Here is a 24518-nt window from a genome sequence, read left to right as displayed (position 1 = left end):
TGGTACTAGGAAGTTGCAAAGTTATCTGTCATTGGAGATCTTAGGAAAATCATAAAAACATGTGTCACATAGTTGTGCAATTATTGTGGCAAAGAATAGAATAGGTGACCTCTTGAAGTAGCTTGTAGCTCTCAGGATCAGCACTGAACTGGTCTTTTCAGCATGAACTTGGACACTTCTAGTCTTTAATAGTGTAGAGCCAACCTCCTGATCAGGATACTGACAGTGGTAAGGAAAAGTTAAGTTGTAAGAGAAGCTGCACGTTTTGGACAGAAATAATAGTGTGAGAGTTCCGCGACTTGTGTGTAGACTGCACTGTTGCTTTATTGGAATGATATGTAGCAACAGATCTCTTGCTCACAATAAATGACAGATTTTTAATGAATCGTGGATCTGACCTAGTAGGACATCTCTTACTTTCTTCATTAAAAATGTTTATTTTTTCTGAGGCAAATAAAAGATTAGCAATGTGATAGTCATGTTTATGAATTTCTTTATTCTTCATAGTTATATTATTTTATACCTGTGTGTAGTGTATTATTTCATACCTGTAGATAGTGTTTTTTGTATACTTTTACATAAAGAATTCTCACATTTCTGCTCAAAGAAAATACAAGAGTTTTTTCTTATTTAGTCTTTTAATTATAAAACCAAGACATTTGGTCTTATTAATGACCTGAAAACGGTCAGGTTGTACCTTCTTCAGAGAAATACTTTGAAAAGACTTTAGAAGAGAAAAAGGTGCAAACTTACCATAAATCTACTAGATTTACATCATCTACAAGTTTGTATACTTTCAAATCACCACGTGTATTTTTCTTTTTTTTGTTTTCTCTTAGGAAAGGAGACTGAGAAAGCCAAAGATCGGTGTGATAAAGCCACTATGAAGCTTCATGTGTTGCATAATCAGTATGTGTTGGCACTGAAAGGAGCACAGTTACATCAGCACCAGTATTATGATACTACACTTCCTCTATTACTTGATTCACTACAGAAGATGCAAGAAGAAATGATTAAAGCCCTGTAAGATGTATTCCTATATGTTTTTAACTTGCAGAATTTTATGTGTAGTATTCAAAATAATTTATAGGCTTATTTGAAAATAATAAACGGTGATTAATTAATTGTACATCAAGGGATAACAAAAAAGATGTTTTCATCTTTCAGTTGACAATAATTGTGCTTAGAAAAGACTATCCAAATAATGCAGACAGTAGTTTTGAGTGGTTACTTGAACATTCTAGTGAGACACTCTCTTCTCATAAAAACTTAAAATCTTGCAGATTAACTACAGTGTTTGTAGCTGAGTTCATGCTTTGTCCTTCAGCTGATATACTATGGCAATTTTGTCACCTCTCTGGTCGTCTTATTTATACAAGATTCCACTGGCAACAAATTTGGTTTAAACTGGCCAACTGTCTTGCAGGTCTTTGTAGACGAGGGCCAGGCAGATGCGTGGTTAGTCATATGTGTGAGAGAAGTAAAGTCATCATATAAACCTGATCTCATTGTAAGGAATCCAACTTTAAAAATACAATTACCTTTTTCCCAAAAGATTATTTTTTTACATCATTACAGAAGATGTGCAAACTGATAATCTTAGAGAACAGACAACGAGGACTTTAAGCCCAATTTTCTTTTGTAACCACCAGGCTGCCTCTTTGTCTTTCCTGAAGAATGAGAGTTCATTAGGAAGTCTGTTCTGTAGGTCTTTCTGGGGTGTTTTTTAAATGACTTAGTCTAAAAGGAAGGGCAGTTACTTTTTCATGGAGTTATGATTTATTTAGATGTGAGGCACTCTTCTTTAACACATTTTCATATGTTCTCTGAAGTCTACATTCATCTTGACTTCAGTACACAGGAAGCAAGGGAATGTTGGAGATTTCATGCTTTATGTGCTTATGTGGTGCAAACACCATTAGTTGCTCTATGAAGTATTGTATTAATTCCTTTGATTCTGGTGCAGGTATTGAAATGAAGTAGACATTTTTAGTACTCTCTGTGCAGTCCTTTTAATCTTAATCTTAATTTTGTATGCAAAATTACAGCAAAAGGCTAAAGTTAAATTTGTATGCTGTAATTAAAGTGATATTTTGGAATTGTGAGATATAATAGTCATAGAATCATAGAACGGTTAGAGTTGAAAGGGACCTCAAAGATGATGTAGTTCCAACCCCCCTGCCATGGACAGGGAAACCCTCCACTACACCAGGTTGCCCAAAGCCCCATCCAACCTGGCCTTGAACACTGCCAGGGATGGGGTATCCACAGCTTCTCTGGGCAACCTGTTCCAGTGCCTCACCATCCTCAGAGGGAAGAATTTCTTCCTTATATCCAATCTAAATCTGCCCTCTTTCAGTTTAAAGCCATTGCCCTTTGTCCTGTCACTGCATGCCCTTGCAAATTCACTGAAGAGTTGTATGATAAAAGAACCTGTTGAACCTGCTTACGTTTGCTATATGTGGAGTAAAAACCTGTAAAAAAAGTATTTTTGTCGCTACATAAACATTTTTTGTGAGATCTGAATGTACTGGAAAATTACTCCTTTCTGGTTATCTTCAGTGTACAAAAAGAGGTGGTGATTTCAGATATAGAGCTTGGTGTGGCCATCTGTGTGAACCATACTTACTTAATAATCCTGATTTTGCAGAGAAATTAATTTAATAAACTTGAAGAAGTGTAGATTAACATTGCTAATGATTTTTTTTTTTTCCTTGTAATTGACATAGATTCCCTTTCTCTTTGATATAGCATTGCTGTAGTTGACATTCACCTATCATTTGGTCACGCTCTTTGAACTATTTTCTGGAACTTTTTCACACATGTTGTTTGCGGCCAAAGCACAAGATTTAATGCCTTCTCTTGTCTGTTTTCTCTCAGAAAAAAAGTACTGCAAAAATCCAGTCACGTAACTTTTTTTACAGAGTACACATAACTTGAGATCTTATGCAGGAAATATCTATTGATTCTTTCTTCTCTGCATGTTCCTCTGAGCTGGCCAAAATTCATCAGTATTTTAAGAAAGAACATCATGCTTCAGAGCCTTGCAAACTAGCAAATTTATCCAAGATAAAATTGAAATATGAAATGATTATGAGAGTTCATTTATGGAAAACTAAAATTTAAAGAGAACAGGAGGGTATTTTGAGTATGTGTCACTGGATGCTATTAAGAGTAGCGGCACAATATTACCTGTTCTTTTACTGTTCCCTGTTCACTTGGTTTTTCCCACTCTCGGGAGCAGGTAAAGACAAGGCTGCGTGGCTTGTACTTTCTTATAGGAACTTGTTTCTTGATTTTGTTTCTTCTTTGAAATATATTCTACCTTGTAATGTATGCTTATTGTTGTCTCAATGACCAAATCATAAAATAAATATATGAAAGAAGATAGTTAAACGGGAAAGAAAACCATTCTTTAAAGGAAACGCACGCTATGTCGGGATTTGTGTTGCCTTATGCCAGAAAATATTTATTTTGTCAGTCCGAACATGAAAAGCTGTAGTGTAGGTTCTAACAAGCATGGTAAGTCCTTTTTGAAGAAGTGTCATCAATGAGCTGCATACGTTCTTTTTCCTTATAGTCTCTACAGTTTTTAGTTTAGCTACCCTGTATGCAGATGCACTGAAATCAATACAAGGAATGGTTTTAGAGACTTCTCCATCATAGCCAATCTGTAAAGAAAAGGCCACAGTTGATCTGTTTTTTCTTTGAGTAATATATTGTCTTATTTTCTCCCTTTTTAGCCAGTTGCAACAAGAGTTTGTAGAAACAGCAAATTGAAAGTTTGAAGCATCTTCAATGCCATCTATGCCTTCAGGGCCATGTTACACACTAGAATTTTTTTTCCTCTCTAGAAAAGGAATCTTGGATGAGTATAGCCAGATCACCAGTCTTGTAACAGAAGAGATCGTGAATGTCCATAAAGAGATCCAGACCTCGGTTGAACAGATAGACCCTAACTCTGAGTATAATGACTTCATAGATACTCACAGGTATACGTTTTCATCTTAGTGTGCACGTACATGTTTATTCTTGAGAAAACCCTGCATTATACTGCAACACTGATTAAATTGATTGTAGTTGAATTTGTTTCTGTTTCGGTTCCTTTTACGTTGTCACTTGTTAACCTTTATCCTAATTTGAAGATTGTTTAGCTTGCACGTGCAGAAAACTGGCTGAAAGTCATGTTTTTAACCTGACTGGCTCTAGAAAAACAAAATTCCAGTTACCATTATTACATGTGAAGAGCCATAACTTTGGTACTGACAGCAGACTATACATGAAAGTCCAGATTCAGTGTGAGTTGATTTACTGTGTATTTGGATGCTGTTTGTATTCTGGGCTAAACTAAGTTTCTCTGCTTTATTTCTTGTACTGTCCAATCTAGTTTGAAGTGAAATCTGGGTACCTCTGTGTACTGTGCAGTTATTACAGGTTGAGCAGTGCCTGAGACTGCAGAAAGATAATGCAAGAAAGTTTTTTTACGTTAAAAATAAACTATGTTTGCCATTTATTGAACTGTTAGTCTTTATCAGTGTGTACAGAAATAATCCTAAGACTTCTTGCATTATCTTTGTTGTTGTTACATGTGAACTGATAATTGTCATGTGCAGGTTTGTAGCAGGATCAGCTAAGAGTGGATCCATTCACATTGATACCCCTTGAGAACCTTGGTTATGCTGTGAGTCAGATTCAAAGAATTGTATGCCATTTTGTTATCTGATATGATTTTAAGGCTATGTCCCTTAAAATGGAAGAAGAGTATGTATCCAATTGCTACCTTTTGTTTCATATGTAATTTTCACTATGTTCTAGTTATTAAAATAATTCAAAACGTAATGATTTATTTTATGACCTACTGAAAGGTACATGTTAATTTTGAAAATACAATATTTATTTATGCAATTAGGCCATCAGAAGTTGTTGAACAAGAAATAGAGTTTGATACGTCTTTACTAGAGGAAAATGAAAACCTTCAAGCTAATGAGATCATGTGGAATAATCTAACAGCAGAAAGTTTACAAGTCACGTAAGTCTTTCTTTAGAAGCCTTTTCATCCTTTGGAAATATTGTTGTACCTTATATCTAGGCTTACGCGTCCTCATTTTTAAGGTCCAGTTTCTGAGAATAGTGTATTCACGCTACAGACTCTTTCCCATGCTGGTTTTATTTTTCCTTTGCACAAAATACTCCTCCCCAGTCCCCCCCAAAACTTGCCAGAACTTTCAGTATGTGTTTCTCTCCTTACCAGTTAATTTATACAATGCCTCAAATCCACCATGTATCCCTGTTGGGAACATGCTGATTCATCTTCTCAAAAGTGTTTCCACATTCAGTAATCCAGGAAAAATACTAAAATCTTTCGATGAAAACACTGAGTACAGTGATGTAATGATTCAATTTTCATGAATATATTTATTTCACTTGTTTTGTAAGCATTTGCTTTCATTTTCCAAAGGCAATTCTTACTCGTTATTATAACCTTTAAAATGCATTGATTTACTAACACAGATATAACTGTTGTATTGTATTTCATGGAGATTTTAGCTATGCAAGGTGATAAACTACCTCTATGTATTTTGTTAATGCATTGCCTGGTTAAACTTTTCATTACTTTTACCATCTTCACCTTTAATCATTTGTTCCTGGGAAATAAATCTCCTGCTGGGGTTATTGTATTCTTATTATTTTATCATCCTCAACTTCTGACAAAATATTCTGATGCAGACACTTGTGAGATTGCCAATTTTAATTTTTTTTTTTTATGTTGATCATAGCAATTTAAAATGGAAAATGCAGAATTTCATTGATTGATGATTTTTTTTCTTGTCTCTACTGTATTTCGGCCCATGTTTGACTTATTTGAAGTTCTTTACTTTAGAAAGCATAACTGATCCAAGTAATATATCAAAGGTGTGTTGTGGAGTTTTTTAAGAGTTTTTAAATTTTTATTTTCTGCTTAATCAAACTATGACCCTTTATTCTTGTTAGTTTTTCTGAAAACTAAAATCATAGTGAGTCCTAATAGCAGTAAGGTATTTCAAACATAAATGCATTGCAGTGTCTTCTGCAGATTATTCTAATTGGTATATTTTCTCAACGTGACAGAATCTCTGGATTTTATTAATTCCTTTTCAAGGTCATTAATTGTCCTCTCTTGTTTCCTGTGCAATCTGATTGCTACTTGAAAATTTATTCTTCAATAGGTATTGAAATAACTTGTTCGATATGAACTTTCAGCCTCCTTTCTCAGACTCTTCCTTAGTCCTGAAGCAGCTTCATCTTCCTTATGAAAGGAGCTCTTTATACTTAAAGCCCCTCCCTTCCCTTTAAACATGTTTCTCTTTATAGTATATTCTGCATCTTTACTAAATTGTGATTATTCCTGTTTAAACTCTGTAAATGTTGTACATCTAGATGTACTTCAGCACAGTAACAGGAAAAATACATATACTAAATCTCCCTTTTCAATAAAGTATTACAGTTTTTCAAAGGTTTTGCCTTCCATAGCTCAAAAAGATAAATTAATTCTTGTTTGGCTTGTCTTCTGTATCCCATTGTTTAGAAATAAGACATCAGCATGTCAAAGTGAAAGAGATAAAATGCTACTTTTCTAGTAAATGATTCTAATGAAATGCATATTTGTGTTTATAAATGCATGTCTGCATATTTGCCTACATCTACACATTTTCAATACAGTTTCCAGTGTGTCCTGTTACAAATCCACTTAGAATTTTTTATGAGAGAAATTTTATGGTGTGATATTATTTTTGGAGCAGGAATCAAATAGCTCTTACAAGTGTTTAAGATGCTCACTTTCTGGTATAGATTATACTAGGACTCTGAGCAAAAAAGTTTAACTGTATTAGGTCAGACCAAAGATTGACCTAATCATCTTTCTTCTCTTATATTAGCCAACAGGGAAAAGTCTAGGGAGGAGAACAAGAATAGTATGATCGTGCAATACTGTTTCCTCAGAGTGATCTCTGAACCTCCCCTAATTTTCAGCTTAAAAATATTTTGAGACAGAAGTAGTATTTGTTTATAATAGCCTTACAGGTAGTTTATAATAGCCTTAGAGATCTTTTCTTTTTTGTGAACTTGTCTGGTCAGTTTCAATAAGTACAAGTATCTGTTGTCCACAAAATTTTTGGTCAAGGAATTCCAGAGATTAACTACATATTATGAGAACCTGCCACTTCTTAATTTCATTTTATGGCTCTTAAACTCTTGTCTTGGCAGAGAATGCGAAATATCCACTTCTTTCCACTCATGATATTGTAAACTTCTGTCATACTCCTACTCTGTGATCTCTTTTTCAGAGCCATCTTTAGCTTTACTCTGTCCTTTTGCAAAACTTACTCATATTCTTTATCAAGCTTGTCATCTTTATGTGAATATTTTCAAGGTTACTATATTGTTTCTGAGATGAATTGACCAGAATTGCGCAGGTAGTCCAGATGCATAGTTTAGAGAGAGGCATAATGAAGTTTCTCGTATTCTTGTTCTGCTTTGTTTTTAACAAATCCTAGAGAATCATTCTGTTTGATTTTCTGATCATTGCAGTATATCAAGCCCATCTTTTCATGGAATCATCTACTGTAATTCCAGATCTCATTTCTGATTGGTCATGGTGATTCCTTGCATAAATAAAGCTTTGGATTGTTTTTCCCCAGTTTATTTGCTTATTTCAATATGCATTGAAATTAATCTTCTAAATGACAGTCCAGTTATTAAGTATTATAAGATCGAGACTAATCCTTTTGTATTCTTCACGTTCTGCCCCTTCCCCCTACCTCAAATAACATTGAACTGTCAGCATTCTTTGAGGCTTTTTAAACTGTCCTTTTATTTGGATTATTATGAACATATTAAGCTGTGCAGATTTTTGTGAAGGTCCTTCTAGCACTTGCTGCTAGAACTGTGAGAACTCTTCCTTTAGAACTGCTTAGTTCTTTCCAGCTGCCTTTGCTCACGTACCTTTTTAACTGCATTTTAGATATATTTTGTTATAGTCTTGCTTTAGAACCACTGCAGCCAAAAAACCCGAGGGGTATTTGCATCGACTTACTGTGTATGACTAGAAATTTGCAAGTAAGATACATGTATTACGTCCATTATCCATGGATGATGACTTTTTCCATTCTGTATGTGCTGAAACAATGGAAATTTGACTGTTAATCTTTAGTACTGAGATCATGGCCTTGGATCTTCAAAATACTACATCATTGTGCTTCTGCAGAGGAGAACTGCCTTCAGTATCTACTAAATATAATAAATCTAGTAGACACGATGGATTTATTTGACAGACTTTTAATAGATTCAAAGACGTATGTTGAGTTGGAACCAATAATTTTTGGTCGAATCGGTTGTTTTGTGTGAGAGAAGAATGACAGCTTTACATACGTTACTCTTTAAAGGTTTTCATGAAATATATTTTAAGGAAATATGAAGAGAAAACTGACTTACTTTTACATTTTTAGGTAAGTTTATATTTATAAATGAAGTTTTGACAGGAGTGGTTAAAAGTCAATATTCACTAGCTAATAAGTAATGAGAGAGTTATGGTGTCTCCTGATAAATGTTGATGACTGTCACTGACTAATATTGAGATATGTTGAAAAGTATAACAGAGTAAAAGTTTATACTTTGAAGATGCATGCATTAAAAATTCAGAGGAGACAACTGTGATGAAGCAAGTGTTGATCAATGGGTATGTCAGTTAATATCGAAATCAGTTTAAAAAAATCTCCTGAAGTACAGGTTCTGTAAGCACAAGCATTTATTTTTATTGATATTTGTCGTTTACAACAAAAAATCAAGATTAAATGCAAGGTATATATAGTTACTTTGTTTTTTTGTTTTTTTTTTTTTTTCTAAGATAAACACAAATGTCCTAAAGTATCTCAGAAGTTTCGGAGAGAAGTAAATCAACTTACTTTTTCAATCTGATGCTGAAATATAAAAACTAATATTTTTGAAATGGCGAAATATTTTAATGTTTTTTCTGCATGTATACACTCTTACCTTCCAATGATGAACAATCTTATTAATTTGGGTTTAATTTCTTGAGTATTGGTGCTTGATCATTAGATGTAACGTCTGCTTCCTGTAAATCAATTGTTAAGCCAATATGATGTTGATTAAAATTTTGCTTAGAAAGCTGATCAAAAAGCAGTATCTGCAGTTAAAAAATTGGTAATTACTTTTTTAGCAAGGTATTAGAAGAAAAAAATTATTTGGTATTAAATAGGAGACTTAATGCAAGGAAGTTGTCATTTTTGAGAAGTTCAGCATACAGATTGTGATAGTCTTAAAAATGTTTGTTAAAAAGGGAGCTGTTGGGATATTACTTTGAGAGAAATGTTTTAAGTATTTCCTTTATCTCAGAATAAACACATGCAGATGCTTGTTCATTTGGGAAATAAACTTTTATTGTTCACTATATGGCTTTTTAATAGTAATTTAAGTCTTCCAAGATAAGATCCAGGACTGTCTGAATAAAGAATATGTTTAATCAACATTATGTAAAATATATTGAGAGGAGAGAGAGAGCTAATTCAACATTTAGAATCAAATCATTCAGTTTGGTATATATGGACATGGAACATGGCTCCCAGATATCTGGAGTCTGTGTAAATTACTCTCAGTTGACCTTTTGTGTCTCTCCCCAATCTGGAATGATTTGGGGCAATAGATCTGTGCAGTGGCAAGTACTATATGTATTTTGCCTTTGTTCCACTCTTAACTTTAGTAACTTTTTTATTGAAATTGGGCTTGAAAATATAGGGGAAGCAGAGCAAGATAGTTAAAGATAGATAGATGAATGCCAAGAAGTGAATGAGGTGTACATATTTATTTATTTATTAAAAAACATTGTTCTCCTGGCTTAACAATTGCTTGAAGTCAACGTATATATTTAGATACACGTTTTAGAACTCATCATTATGTGAGCCATTTATCTGCATTGTTCAGAGTGCAAATGTTATTGTACATTTGTTGACTTTTTGGTTATTGGAATGTTTGCTAGCATAATTGCTAAGTGTCAGTAATGATTTCAATGTGCAATGACTCCTTTTCTATTAGTATTATTACATTCTTGTACAAATTTTATCTTTCCTTTGAACTAACCATTACCAAAGATTGTGTGGCTTTAAAAAAGTTAATTGTAGAGAAAAATATACAGATCACTCCTATAATAGAAGATGTTGGTTTGTATTTTTGATATTTCTAGAGATGAATACAGCCCAACTACTGATTCTGTGTATTTATTTAACATCTATTTGAAGAGTTGGAAGGTTTTTGTCTTTCATAAAGCATCTCATAAATTAGCAATATATTAGGAAGGCATTAATTCACAGAACTCATCACAATCTGGAAAGAATGTTTTTGATAGGGAAGACTGCAGGCAGCAGATAATTCTGTAACATTGTATATATGCATAGGCTAGTTAGGGATCTGTAATAATTTGAGTTAATAAATTAATGTAAAGGTTTATCCACAAAAAAGATCGCCAAGCACTGAGTAAGATAATTTAAAAAGTAACGCTCCTTTTCATCTTCAGGAAAAAAAATTACAATGTTCCTAAATGTGTACAGTTTGCGTATTCACAATGTGGGTTTCTGAAATCTGTCTTACAGGTTAAAAACAGTAATAGAAGAACTTATTCAGACACAGCAAACCCTTTTGAGCAAAGAGGAACTTGTGTTGGAACTAGAGAAAAAAATAGAAGAATCCTCTAAGACTTGTGAAAAGAAGTCCGAGTAAGTTGAAATGAAATTTCAAAATACAATCATTTGAAGAAAAAGCATCTATAATGCAATTCCTAAGACTTAAATAAGAAATAACCATCACTAATCTTGTTCTACTTTTGTGAGAAGTTCTTATTGTGAAAAACAACAGTAAGTTAGTTTTCCATATCTAAAAAATAGCCCTTACTCACTGCAAATCCTCATTCATGGGAGAGCTGAGGAGCTCCATTAGTTTAATATAATTGTCATAGGGTAGAATGGCTAAAGAACTGGACCTTTGGTTGGCATTATAACTTCAGCTTGATGGAAGAAGAATCTTCAGTTCAGATTGCCTCTCTCTTTGATGGAATTCATTGTGTAGATATAATTTTGGGAAAGACTTTTCGGAGTCATGTGCAAGACGTGCTCTTTTCTTATTTTATAATATGTTTGGAACTTGTCAGGTTCATTCTTCATTGCTTTTTCTTTACAAAACTGAATGTAGATCTGATACCCTGTGGTACTGCATAGTAAATAATGAAGGTGAGAGATTAATGAGTGTTTTACAGTGCCATAAATAAAAGATTATTATAAAGAATCATTCTTGGGCAAGATCTTTAGGTTTTTTCTACCTCTGATTAGAAAAAATATTCACATCCCATTCTAAACTGAAGTTGATACAACACAGAAAGAAACTTTCTGTTTGTAGTGATGTTTTGCTGATTCTTGTTGGAATCAGTCATAACCTTACTAACTTGGTCATAAACATTAGTTTAAAGTACCAGTGAAGTTGAATGCAAGTCGTCTGGTAATCCTGTCTTCATTCATTGAAGAAGTCTTGAAGCTCTTTGTTGAAGACATCTTGTCACTTGATATGTTGAATAGTGTTTCTTCATATCCAAAACTTTATGTAAGTGTATGATATCAGTGTTTTGATTAGGTGCTTTCCTGTTCTTTGGTGAAGTTCACATGTACTCACAGTATGTTTTCCAATTTTTTGGTTCTTGACCTACCTTTCTTGCTGCATGTTACTTAAAGGATAAATTATATTGTCAGTATTGTTTTGTTATCAGTTATCTCTGAAAATAGTTCAGTCTATCCTTGTGTTTCTTGCTGTGGGTAGGCTGCTTTGACTGTAGCAGATGTTTGTGGTGTTGAGGAGACGATTTCAGTTCAAACAGCACCAGTACCTCTAGGTCTAATTAAGAGGCATGAATTCTGGCTTAGTTTCTAATTAAGATAAAAGTTTCCCTGAAATCACCTCAGTTCTGATTTGCCATTGGTCATGCCTTGTTCCAACAGACCCCATTTTTTGCCTTTTAACTGCAGTGCAGTGATCAGGATGTTTCTGCATGTATTTATGATCCCTAGAAGAACTTGGATCCAACTGTTGCCTGTTATTCACTGCTGTCATAGTATATGGCACTGGCCTCAGTGCTGCAAGACAAGATGAAAGGTGAAGGTAGTTGAGCAATAAATGAAAACGTGTCTCTTGAGCCAGAGGTCATTGTGTCGGTTCAATGCAAGTCTGTCATCAGGAAAGAAAGTGAGGAGGTCCACTTCAAATGCAAAAGCACTAGATCCTGTGTTATTGTTTAGCCTTGCCCAAGGTGCTGAGCTTTGTCCTTCAGTACTGAGGAGATCTCCTGGTCTCTTTATCTGGGCATAATTATGGTAAAAGTCTGCAAAATCATGTTCTATGTCTCTTCATTTGAACCAGTTTGGACTTCAGCTGTCTCCCCAGTTCTTCTTGACACAGCTTCAGTACCACAAGTTCTGAGTTGTTTAATCACTTTTCAGTGGCAGTCTGAGTTGGGACTTGAAAGCATTTCTCAGTGCCTAATTCTGACAATGCTACAGGTTGATCTTTGCATGTGCTGCACTTTTCATTAGGACGTGCACAGAAGTTTATTTCCAGGCCTCTGATTTGGTGTTCCTCCTTAATATTAGCTGTATCGGTACTATTGTTCTGGCATCAATATCCCTTTCCGCCTTCAAATAACAGTATCACCTGCAACAGAGAGTGTTTTAATTAAATTTTATTTATATATGTGTCTGTCAAGCATACCACCTGCCTTCCCAACATGATAGCATGTTGAATATTTGGGGTTTGATACGGTTCACCTTTTTACCGATTCTCAACCTATTGCCCTCTTCTGGTCTTGCAAGGATTCTTCATACAAGATCTCACTCAGTGAGGTTGCTAGTAGCTCTTGCTAGCCACAAGAACTATAATGTTTGCTCTCATGCAAGCCATAGGCAATTTCATAGACTTTAATTCCTCATGCGTAGGTGGAATGGGGAACATTCCATGTTGGATTTGAGTAAACCAATTAGACAATAATCCATCTTGCCACAGTTCAGGAAAGAGAACAGCTCTTAACTTTTCACTTGCAGGGCGTCTTGTCATCTCTGGATCAAAGATGGGTTGAAACTATGCAGTGTTTGGGATGTTGTCATTCCACCCAGTGTGTATTCACCAAAGCCCTGCTGATGTTGGAAGGCCATCATTTTCACAGGGCGATCTCTTTTTTTCATAGAATCATGGGATGGTTTGGGTTGGAAAGGACCTTGAAGATCATCTCATTCTAACCTCCCTGCCATGAGCAGGGACACCTTCCACTAGACTAAGTTTCTCAAAGCCTCATCCAACCCAGCCTTGAACGCTTCCAGGGATGGGGCATCCACAACTTCTCTGGGCAATCTGTTCCTGTGCTTCATCACCTTCAGAGTGAAGAATTTGTTTCTTATATCTAGTCTAAATCTACACTCTGACATAATGAGGACCAGATGAAAGAACATTACCTTGAGGATAATACCAGGATAAATGTTCATTTTTTTGTGTGATGCTCTTAAATGTGTGCAGTCTTATGCCAAACCTTAGTTTTAGGTCCTCTGATTGTGTCTTCGTACATCATATTTATCCTTTCTGCATGAATGGTCGTTCTGCTGATTGTAAAGTGTTCTGTTCTTTGGTGACTTAGTGCAATGCTCGTCTATAGGGATACGATGTTTATCTTTTCCTGCCAATGAGGATTTTGTGACAGATGGTTCCCTTATCACTTTGGAACCTGTTTGAGTAATCATTTGGTTCGGCATCAGTTTGTGAAGGAACGTCAATATTGATGACTTTCAGATTTCTTCTGTTCTCTAAGGGTAAAGTTTGCACGAAGGTCTGTCTTCCAGGGATTATCGTGAAGATAAAGTGACAGAATACTGTGGTTTTTCATTACACTCTCCTCATTCTTCATAGTTCTGGTCCCTCTGCCTCCTTCATCTGTTCTTACAGACTGTGAGAGCTCTGCATCTCTGTAGGCCATGTGTCGCTGGTGTCCTGGATGAGACAGAGTGAGAGGTAGTTTGTTGCAGGTTGAAATTTTACACAAATTGGAGGTAGTAGCGGTTTAGGATTTGTTATTATTAGGTAAATCACAAAATTAGATGGTATGGTATTTAATGACACTTGATCATCAGCCAGTTAGCAGTGATTTAACAACACTCATTATACTGAAACAGTTAAACATTCAAGAATGGCAAGGTTCACACAAGATTTACGACAGAGATTCTTAAATCACACACAAAAATATAGAGGTTCGTACATCACATACACACACACACAAAAATACAGAGGTTAAGCTATGATTTAGATTTTCTCCTTTGTAAATTGTAATAAGTTATTGGTACCAAATAATCTTTAAAACTTTCAAAATCTAATTGTAGTAAATTACTCACTCTTCTCCTTTGTCAGCATCTACCAGCGGCTGATCTGCGAATCTTGTGAAATTTACTTTTCAAAGTCTACCCTGAGAGGTGTCCCAGCTCAAGGGGTGATGCTGGGTCACAGCCCACTGCGATCCTTGAGACCTCAAAGGATCTCACTTAGGATCGATGTTTATAGGATCGTGAGATGATTGACTTTGTGCAGTACTCTTTTTTTTCATTTTGACCACAACTACTTGTAGGTGATTCTGGTGTCTCAGCAACTGTACAACTCCAGTATTTTCCAGATTGTATAGTTCTGGCACCTAGCAGGTTAGGCTATGATGCAGGCAGCAGGAGTTTCAGGTATGGTCAGCGAGTGCCTGGTCGTCCCAACTCACTGCACTTGTAACCAATACAAGAAAAAAAAACGTTGTCTTGAGATAGCAAAGTGGCCTGGAATGGTGACTGCACCACCACAACTGGGCTCCAGTTCAGTGCGTTTAAGGGTGTCTGTATTGTACTGTGGATGGTTCTGTCTGCTAGGCAGCTTCTGTCCATCTTAGATTTTGGCAGTTCTTGGCAATAATAGTCATCTAGGTACCTGTTGTTGTGGGTTAGGCCGATCCGGCAACTAAACTCCACACAGCCGCTCTCTCGCTCCTTCTCCAGTGAAATGGAGAGGAGAAATATATAATAAAAGAACTGAGGGTCGAGACAAGAACAGAGAGGGAGCACCCACCTACCATGGTCCTGGGCAAAACAGACTCGGCTTTCTTAAAGCAAAACAATTTATTAACAGTTGCTTAGAAAGGACAAAGGGGAACAAAACCGTTTACTTCAGAGGATAAAGAGAAAACAAGGCCAGATCTTAAAAACAACACTTCCCCCCCCCGCCCCGCTTTCCTTTTCTTCCGGGCTCTACCTCCCCCCGCAGCGGTGCAGGGAGACAGGGAATGGGGGTATGCAGGTCAGTTCATCCCATGTTGTTACTGCTGCTCCTTTCTTGAAGGAAGAGGAATCCTTACACCATTTTCCCTTGCTCCAGTGGATTCCCTGCTCACAAGGAAAAAATATCCACAAACTTCTCCCGTATGAGGAAAGGCTGAGGGAGCTGGGTCTCTTTAGCTTGGAGAAGAGGAGACTGAGGGGGGATCTCATTAATGTTTATAAATATGTAAAGGGTGACTGTCATGAGGATGGAGCCAGGCTCTTCTCAGTGGCATCCAATGATAGGACAAGGGGAAATGGATCTAAGCTGGAACATAGGAGGTTCCACTTAAACATGAGGAAGAACTTCTTCCCAGTAAGGGTACCAGAACACTGGAACAGGCTGCCCAGAGAGGTTGTGGAGTCTCCTTCTCTGGAGATGTTCAAAACCCGCCTGGGCGCATTCTAGTGTGATCTGATCTATTTGGTCCTGCTCCGGCAGGGGGATTGGACTAGATGATCCTTTGAGGTCCCTTCCAATCCCTAACGTTCTCTGATTCTGTGATTCTCCAGCATGAGTCCTACCCGCAAGATGCAATCCTTCCCCATCAGATTGCTTCAGTGCGGGCTTTACCACAGTCTTGGATTCTTAGGGAGTTGTGGCCACTCACTTTGGTGTGGGTCGTCCCACGGACTCTAGATGCCTCACTACCTTGTCGTGCATCCCATGCTCCATTATTAACAGTTACTCGTCGTGCATCCCATGCTCCATGACCTCTCAGGCTCAGGCGTCTCTTCTCCAACGTGGGCTTCTCCATGGGCTGCAAGTGGGTCTCTGCTCCACCGAGTCTGTCCTGGCTGCAGGGGGGCCACCTGCCATCTCACCACCTGTTGCAGGGGAAACAGCTCCAGCACACCTCATCCCGTTCCATCTCCCTGACCTGGTGTCTGTGTGGCCATTTCTCTCAGATCTCAGTCCTCTCTGAGGATGCCCTCTCACTCCCAGCAGGCACCCCGGGAGTGGGGTGCTCCCTGAGTTCCTCAATCGGCTCCGCCGTCACCATCCTCAGCGGGTAGCGTGGGCAGCCGCCCAGACAGGGGTCAGAGAGCGAGGGCAGTGCCCTCCTCCCCTCTCCTCACTCCTGGGCACAGGCACACCTTTCCAGTTCTTTTGTCCCGACGTAAATAAGGCAATTCGCAGAGGTGCCGATTGGCTCAAACCCCGAGGGGGATGGGAGTCTGATCTGGTGGCCAGCTTCTGCCACCAGAACCCCCCCCCAACATCAAACCATCACCGCTGTAGATACTCTAAGTGGTCTGGTTGTCCTTCAGTAATGCTTGAATTATGTCTATTTTGAAGTATTCAGGGATATGAGGGGTATGGGGTATTCAGAGAAGAGCCATAAAAACATGCAGAAGACGAGAAAAAAATCCTTTTACCTCCTCATGGTGTTCAATTTGTTTAGCTTTGTAAGAAGAATATTAGACTGTGGTCCAGAAATACTTACGTAGTAGAGGACCTTTTGGTCCAGAAGAGGTAAGAGATATCTCTAACTTGATGCCAGACAAATTTTTACTGGATGTAAGGTGAGTTTAATAGTGCAAATTATAATTACAACAACTGTGTGGATTGCAGTGGATTTCTCATGACGGGAAATCATAATCTAAAAATGTGTTTCTTCCATAAAGGATGAGGAACCTCAGTGTTTATAAATTTGATCAAAAGCTGAAAAAAATATTAGTTTTGCCTACATTTATTGCGACATGATTTCTGTGATAGATTGAGAAAAGAGAATGGCAAAATAGATGTTTGCTTGCATTATCTTGTACCGCTGAAGATTTTCTAGAGTTACTTCATGTTTATGCCTTTGAACAAATAATTCTGTTGAGGAATTTTCATGCTCTTTCTTACAAAAGTTTAGTAAAATTTCATTTATTAAATGAAGGAATAAAGTGAAAAAAAGAAAAATAGGTTCCAGTGTTGATTTTTTTTTTTAACCTTTTATGAAGCAAAGTATGTATTTTAAATCATGTTTGTTACTTTTCTCTGCAGTATTGTACTCTTGCTGAGCCAAAAGCAAGCGCTGGAAGAACTTAAGCAAACGGTTCAGCAATTAAGATGCTCTGAGGCAAAATTTGCAGCCCAGAAAGAACTACTGGAACAAAAGGTTCAGGAGAATGATGGGAAGGAGCCACCACCTGTAGTGAATTATGAGGAAGATGCCAGATCAGTCACTTCTATGGTATGCTTTACATCTGTTTTACTGAATTGTGTGGCCTTGCTATTGTACTTTAGTCCTGGGATCAGAGTCTCAAAATATTCGTAGGGATGACTGAAGTGAATAAACTTCACTGTGCATTTGTGGTGGCTTGTTTAGAAAAAGAGTTCAGTATGTGATTTTTTTTTTTTTTAAGTTGCAATAAATTGTTACACTCTCTCTTCATCTCTGGACTTGATTTGGTTTTCTGCACACTTGATGCCTAGGTTCTTATAAGATTGTTTTATAATCATAAGTGTAAAAACATGACTGTTCTGGTTGTGTTAAAGAAATGCATTCACGGTTGTAGATAGAAAACTAAGAGTATAAGCTGTTGGAATCACTGCACACATTGTGTAACCGAGAAATTTATTTTAGGTACTGTAATTACTCTTTTTTTTAAAAATAGAAACAAACTATGGTTTCTTTGCAACTTATTTTTAAATATTTATATGCTCTTAAAAATCAAAGAGAATTTTTTGTGCTATTGATTAAATGCCACATAATTTAAATAAGTACTGTACTGTGCTAATATTTTATGTGACTTCCTTTTCTCAATTGTATGCAGCTATGTGTAGAGATAGTAGAACACATAAAAAAGCAAACAAACAGTACTTGTTTACTAAAGGGACAAGCAGTAGTGTTTGCTTTAATGGATTAGATTTGACATGTAAGAGATGCTTGGGACTTGTTTTCTTTATAGGTTTAGCCTGCCATTTCTTTTGGCCCACAGAGCAGTAGCTCAGTGAAATGATAATGAAATGGTTGTATCCGAGAGGAATGCTTTTGTTTTCTCTGTCTATTTGTGGAACCAAGTTTGTTTTTTCTTCCATTCCCATTCTACGGTTATACTTAATTGTCAGTATTCTCTTGCTTCTGCTGCTTCTCTTTTAATATTTACAAGGCCCTAGCAGGTGGTTGCCATTTTCACTGGTATGAAACATTATTTTACAAAATTCTATGCTTGTCACGATCTAGGAGGAGTTGATAAAGCACAAAAAGATGGAGGTGGAGAAAGGAAGGATCAGGATAATGATTGTGAAATGTTAGGAGGCTTGGAATCTTTTTGGGGTGGACTAGTTTGTTACTTATTTCATGTAATATCCTGTAGCAGTGCTAGTGAATATTGCCTGTAAGGGTTAGTTGAGATGATAAGTCTAATCAAGAGAATGATATTTTTCCACCTTAGTTCAACATTACTGAAGTCTATCTTCTGGTGTCCAAATCTCAGTTTCAAGGGGTGGTATAGAATAATCCTTGCGTATATGTACAATACGCAGTGAAGAAGTCTGACTTGTTAATTTTTTTTGAATAAAAGTTATCTATGATATGTTGTGGGGTTGTGGTTTTTTTTTTTCTGGTGGAGGTTTCTAGAGATTTCTAGAATGATGCAAGAAATAGATTTTTGCATAATGTGCAAAATTTTGCACAATAACATTAAATGTGCTGAGAATAAGAAAAATGTTGCTATTTTGACTTATAATTTGTGTGAAAAGTAATGGAATATGGCTTAAATGCTGGGTGATTTCCCTTGAGTAAGTTATTAAGACAGGCAAATACCACTTAAGTTTTGTTTAACTATTGATACCCTGTGCTAGTAGAATTGGCTAAAAAGCGGTAGATGCAACTGCAATCTAAATTAAACTTTTTTGAATAACTGTACCTTGAGAGGGCAGTCTTGACTGTATCTCAAGATGAAAATATCATATACTGATGAGCTGTTTATATAAATAAGCATCCTAGTAATTTTTATAATGGGATTTTTTTTTTAGTAAAACTCCTTGAAATTATACAGGTGCTAAATGATCAGAAATGTTCTTGCTGCTAATGCTCATCTTGGTATCATTCAGGAGGGTCGTTGTTTCTTCAGCTAAAAATCTGTGTAGGTTTCTCCTCTTCATCTAAAAGCAGTTCACCTAAATGTTGTCTGACACAACATTTGAATGTGATTATTTATTCCTCTTTGGAAATTAATCGTAAACACTTGTTTTACAAATTCTTTTCCAAAGAATGACAAAATCTTAATTGGCTTGTGTTGTAAGCAAGCATATGAAGTAGATTTTCATGTATTCAGTCACAGGTGGATTTTTTTTGGTAATTTAAAAGTAAGAATATGATATACAAACCAACTTTGTAAAGTTTTATGTCTCTAAGTATTTATATGGTGTCATATAAATACAGCAAATTTCATAGTGGAACAGTGCACAAATAGTTTTGTTTTCCATCTCTTACATTTGGTAACAGTACAACAGAATACTAACAAGGAATGAAATTCTGAAATGCTGTTCGATGTGCTTTTATAGACAGCGTTGTGTTAAGTGTGTATTACAACTGCCTTTGTTTCCTTGTCCTTTTTTGCTTCTGTTAACTGTAGGAAGTTTCATATTTTGTTAGTGTCTTCAATATGGTTTGGTTTGGTCAATGTATTTTATTGTTTGTAGAATGATAGCAGTATATTGGTGGTCATGTACATATTTTAAGAAAAAATGAAATTACTGGATGATTCTGTTTTGTTCAGTCATGATAGCACAGCAAGGAGTTAAAACAATTCCATTTTTGACAATTCCTGAATATGGCGTTTAACAATTTTGGCGTTGTATGTGGAAAAACAAAATATCTTTTCTTGTGTCTAGCATTTATACCTTTCTACTGAGATAACCATGCAAGACAGAGACAATTTTAATGCTGAAGGTGCTACAAGCTTGAAATACTGTCTTGAGCCCCTTTAGAGTTATACAGTTATACTATGCACTATGTAATCAGAAGGTTAGCTTTTTCTTCTATACTTATATAAAAGTAAGGAGATAGATACTAAGAAAAAGCTGGTTATTCCTTGTAAACAGCTGTTTTCTTGCCAGAATGCTGTAGTATCCAAATTGTTATATGTTATGTCACTTTACAAAAAATAACCAGTATCTGGAAGCTTGAACTAACTTTTCAGTGTTTAGATGTTGAATAAATGGATGTATGGCCTGTAATTTGTCTGAAGACACATGTGGTATTCCTGCTATTAGCATGATCAACAGAGCATGGCAGTAGTCCACCGTAATTAAAACAAAGAAAACAACAAAACTTTTATATGTCTTACAGTCTGATTAGAAATAGAAACATCAGTAATATTTGGAATATTGCAGTCAGTTAAACGTTTAGTCAGGTAGTTAAGTACAATGGTGGTGGTTTGCATTTCATAAATGCAAATGACTTTAAAATTACAGCATCTGTATTGACTTGGAAATTGTTACATAATAGGAAATCTTCAGGGACTACTTAAGACTGACAATAGATTTAGTTAGTATAAAATAGTAATTTTTTTTTGACAGTAATACAGTGAAATCTGTGTGCCACATTATTATGTCTTCTCCTTTTTCCATACATGGTAAAACCAAATATTATGAATGTACAAATCCATTATTTTTAAGAATATGTATTTAAAACTGTATGGTTTTCTCACCATGGAAATGTTTCATATAGATTTATTTTGCATACTGCAGCATTATACTGGAACCACTGATAAAACTGACACTTGCTATTCAGGCTCTGCAATACTTGAAAGACTTGTCAGCAGGTGGAGCTCAGTGCCAGAAGACTAGTTATGACTGAATAATCGAAAGTTTTCATCATGTCATATGTTTAAAAAAGGCATATGAGACACAGAAATGTGGAGGAAAAAATGTGCGTTCTCATCTAGCTAACATCTAAATAATCTGAGGTGGTGGTTTGGTTTGGTTTGGTTTGGTTTTGCTCTGATTTTTTGAATTTTTTTTCCAAATAATTAAATACAACAATATATAGAAAGACTCTAATGCATGATTCCCCCTTCTTGTTTTTGAACAATCCAGACTTGTTTTACAGCCCGTTCAATCATTTTTGTGAGCAAGTGTAACAGACAAGAAACTATTAAGAGAATCATCGCGATGGCTACTAAAACTAATAGAAGGCTTTTCATCCTGGTGCAAATATTGAAGCCCAATGTGTGCTTCGTCTATTAGTATGCCCAAGATTCCGCTGAGCAGAAGGATGTCAATCAGCAGGGTCGTCGTGGAGAAGGGAGGCAGGCATGGCACCTTGAGGGCATCACCTGTTTATCTGTAGCCTCCTTCCGCTCCGCTCTGAGCCATCTCTTTTATACCCTCAGCAGAGTCTATGAAAAAGGTACTGACATGGCGTTGCTGCACGTGTGGCCAGTACGTGCAACAAGGCCTGCCAGGTACGTGCTCTGCTGGCCAACAGCGGATTTTTCAAATTGCATATAAGCAACCCCCACACCTGCAATACACCAAACAACAAGCAACATAAAAACAGTTTACATATTAACATGAAATCTTCTATTATGAGTCTTTTGAACCATTTCTTGTCAGTAACTAGTATGTATCTGTGGGAAGAAGCCACATTCTAGTTTGCTTCGGGTATATATGGTTTTACCCACTTCGCCGGAACCCACAGTGGTCCGTTTCCTGTAAGTAAACGCATATATCCTCTGCCTGTTATTCTACTGGTCCTTCCCACTTCCCTGTTTTTAAATCTTTATAGAGTACTAGGCCTTGTGTTTTTTCTTTCCAGAACGAGCCCGTTCCTTTACTGTGTACTAACATAGGCGGCTCATCGCTGTTTCCTGCCAGCCGTAAAAAGTTCAGGACATACAACGTTTTCATTAATCGATCACTGGGCAGCCAACCCTGAGTTCCCACAATTAAAACATTTCTTTTGCTTAGCTCCTCCCCCTTTTTGTTCTAATAGAGGACGAACAGCACTATATACCGCAGCAGCAACTAAAGATGCAGGACCGGTGGTGCGTTCCATAACTTCTAACATATCTGCCACTTGGGCATCTCTAGGTAATGTGCTTATGACCCTTTTTGCTTTATCATTGGCATTCACAAAGGCAAACGTTTTAAAGACTTGTTCCTTCATTGTCTCATCCAAATCAGGATGACTTCGAACAGCCTGATGTAAATGATCAATAAAGGAAGGAAAACTTTCCTGGGGGCCTTGTTTAATATTTGCAAAGGAATATACTTTTCCTGGTTCTCTAATTGAAGTCATTGCTTGATAAGCTAATTGTTGTGACAAGTGCAATACTTCTCCCAGAAACCCTTGCTGCAATGCCGTATTTGAAAAAGGACCTTGACCCATCAGCATTTGTGCTTGAACACCATATAGAGGATGTCCCTGCTGCCGAGGTCTTGCAGCTTCATGTTCACATAGTTGTTGCCAGGCCCTGGAAAACAAAAGCTGCTGATAAGGGGACAAAAGAGTATTAGCAACTTGTTGAGAATCATGTGGTATCAGCACATCTGCTGTGAAAATAAATTGCAACAGTTGTTGAGTATAACTGGATTGAAGCCCATATTGCGATACCGCAGAACGTGCCTTTTCTAAAATTTTCCAGTCAAAAGGTTCCCATTTCCTATTTCCCCCATGGTCTGTGATAATGGGAAAGGCAGACGGTAGAAAATTTCCTTTGATTAAGGCTTCATGAATAACTCCCTTCAATCTTTTGCTTCTCTCTTGTTCATCCGGTGGTGCAAAGGGTGGTGGGGCAGTCGGCACTGGCGGTGATAATGGCGTAGCAAAAGGATTAGGTGTATTGTGGAGATTTTTCTTCTCGTTGGCATCTGTCGTTTTTAATTCCGATAATTTGTCCATAACTTGCTGCAAGACTTCTTCAAATAGTTCCTTTTTCTGTTGTTCTCCCAAAGAAATCGGCGGGGACAAAGGTTCCTCCACTGGGTGGAGCTCTCGGTGGGGCGGTGGAAGGTCAGAGTAGAGGCGGGACTTGGGCCGGCATGACTGTCCAGCTGTTTCCATGCCCCTTTGTAGTTCTTCTGCCTTCTCTTCCGAGTCGCCTTTTTCTGCCCACGTGCTGCTGCCATCTTGGCGCGTGCTGAATGGTTGTGGTGGTACAGGCACAGAAATTCGCGTAGAAAAGATAGAGGAAGTGTTCATAGTTGTTGGTAAAGAATCAATAGGAGAGGGGGTGAAGGCAGCAGAAGCAGCAGCAGCGACAGTTCGTTCGGCTTCCATGGTATGCAACGTTTCTTTAATTAACTTCCACAGGGTAGCATATTTATTCGCCTCCTTTGCGCTTGCTCCCCCCGAACTGATATCCTCCCATAGCTCTCTGCCTATGGCTTTGCACGTAGTGAGTTCAAAAATGACTCCTACTGAGGGGATTAATTCTTTGTTCCATGCCCACATTAACAGCCCTTTAAGAGCCGAGGATTCATATTTAAGTCCTCTCACAGAGAGCATGTGTTGGAGCAGATTTAGGACAGCCTCTTGTTGCTTATCCAACCCCATCTGTCTCCCCGGCCGCTCACCTCTTCTAGGCGAGATTCCAGCGTCGATCCAGCGACTAAACAGGTGCACCTTTTTCCACTTAGTGACTGGACAGGTCACTGCTCATTCTGCCGGGGCAGCGGATCATTCGGTCGGCCTTCCACCCTCTTCTGTGCCAATTCTTGCAACTTTACCGTGAGGATTCTGAGGGTCCCTACTCTGGGTGCCATTTGCGGGACATGAGTGAGGACACCTGACACGATCAATGTGATCAAACAAGTGAACCTTTATTTGCATACACTCAGTGTGCTTTATAGCTTTCTAAACCAGACTTGGCAATCTGTGATTGGCTATGATACAAGCCATAGCCCACCCCTCAGTATGATTAGTTGCATCCCAGAAGCAACGTCATCACGGTGTCAAATTCCCATTCTGCATCCAGGCACGTGCTCCCAGGAAAGGCTGGATTATTCACATGTCCGTTGATTCTCAGGTATCCTTCCACACATGATCTTCAACAGCATGTTAGCCAACTAAAAGAGCTGTGCAGCTCTACTGCCTATGGAGCAACAGTACAAAGTCTCTGTTCTTTCTCCATACGCTCCTTCGAAGACTTCCAGTC

General features: G+C 37.3%; 1 protein-coding gene across 7 annotated transcripts in view; it reads left to right on the top strand.

The window, feature by feature from the left end:
* FER (FER tyrosine kinase) overlaps positions 1-24518 on the top strand; it is a 183342-nt gene that overhangs the window by 42488 nt on the left and 116336 nt on the right. For all 7 annotated transcript variants that reach the window (XM_086630057.1, XM_086630054.1, XM_086630055.1 and 4 more), the window contains 5 exons: positions 840-1023; positions 3855-3992; positions 4910-5029; positions 10641-10763; positions 17413-17602. In XM_086630057.1, the coding sequence (XP_086486183.1) occupies positions 840-1023; positions 3855-3992; positions 4910-5029; positions 10641-10763; positions 17413-17602 (755 nt within the window). The remainder of the gene's footprint in view (positions 1-839; positions 1024-3854; positions 3993-4909; positions 5030-10640; positions 10764-17412; positions 17603-24518) is intronic.

This window comes from Tauraco erythrolophus, chromosome Z (assembly GCF_009769465.1).
Source record: "Tauraco erythrolophus isolate bTauEry1 chromosome Z, bTauEry1.pri, whole genome shotgun sequence".
Lineage (NCBI taxonomy): Eukaryota > Metazoa > Chordata > Aves > Musophagiformes > Musophagidae > Tauraco > Tauraco erythrolophus.
This window is presented reverse-complemented; position numbering and strand designations above follow the sequence as displayed.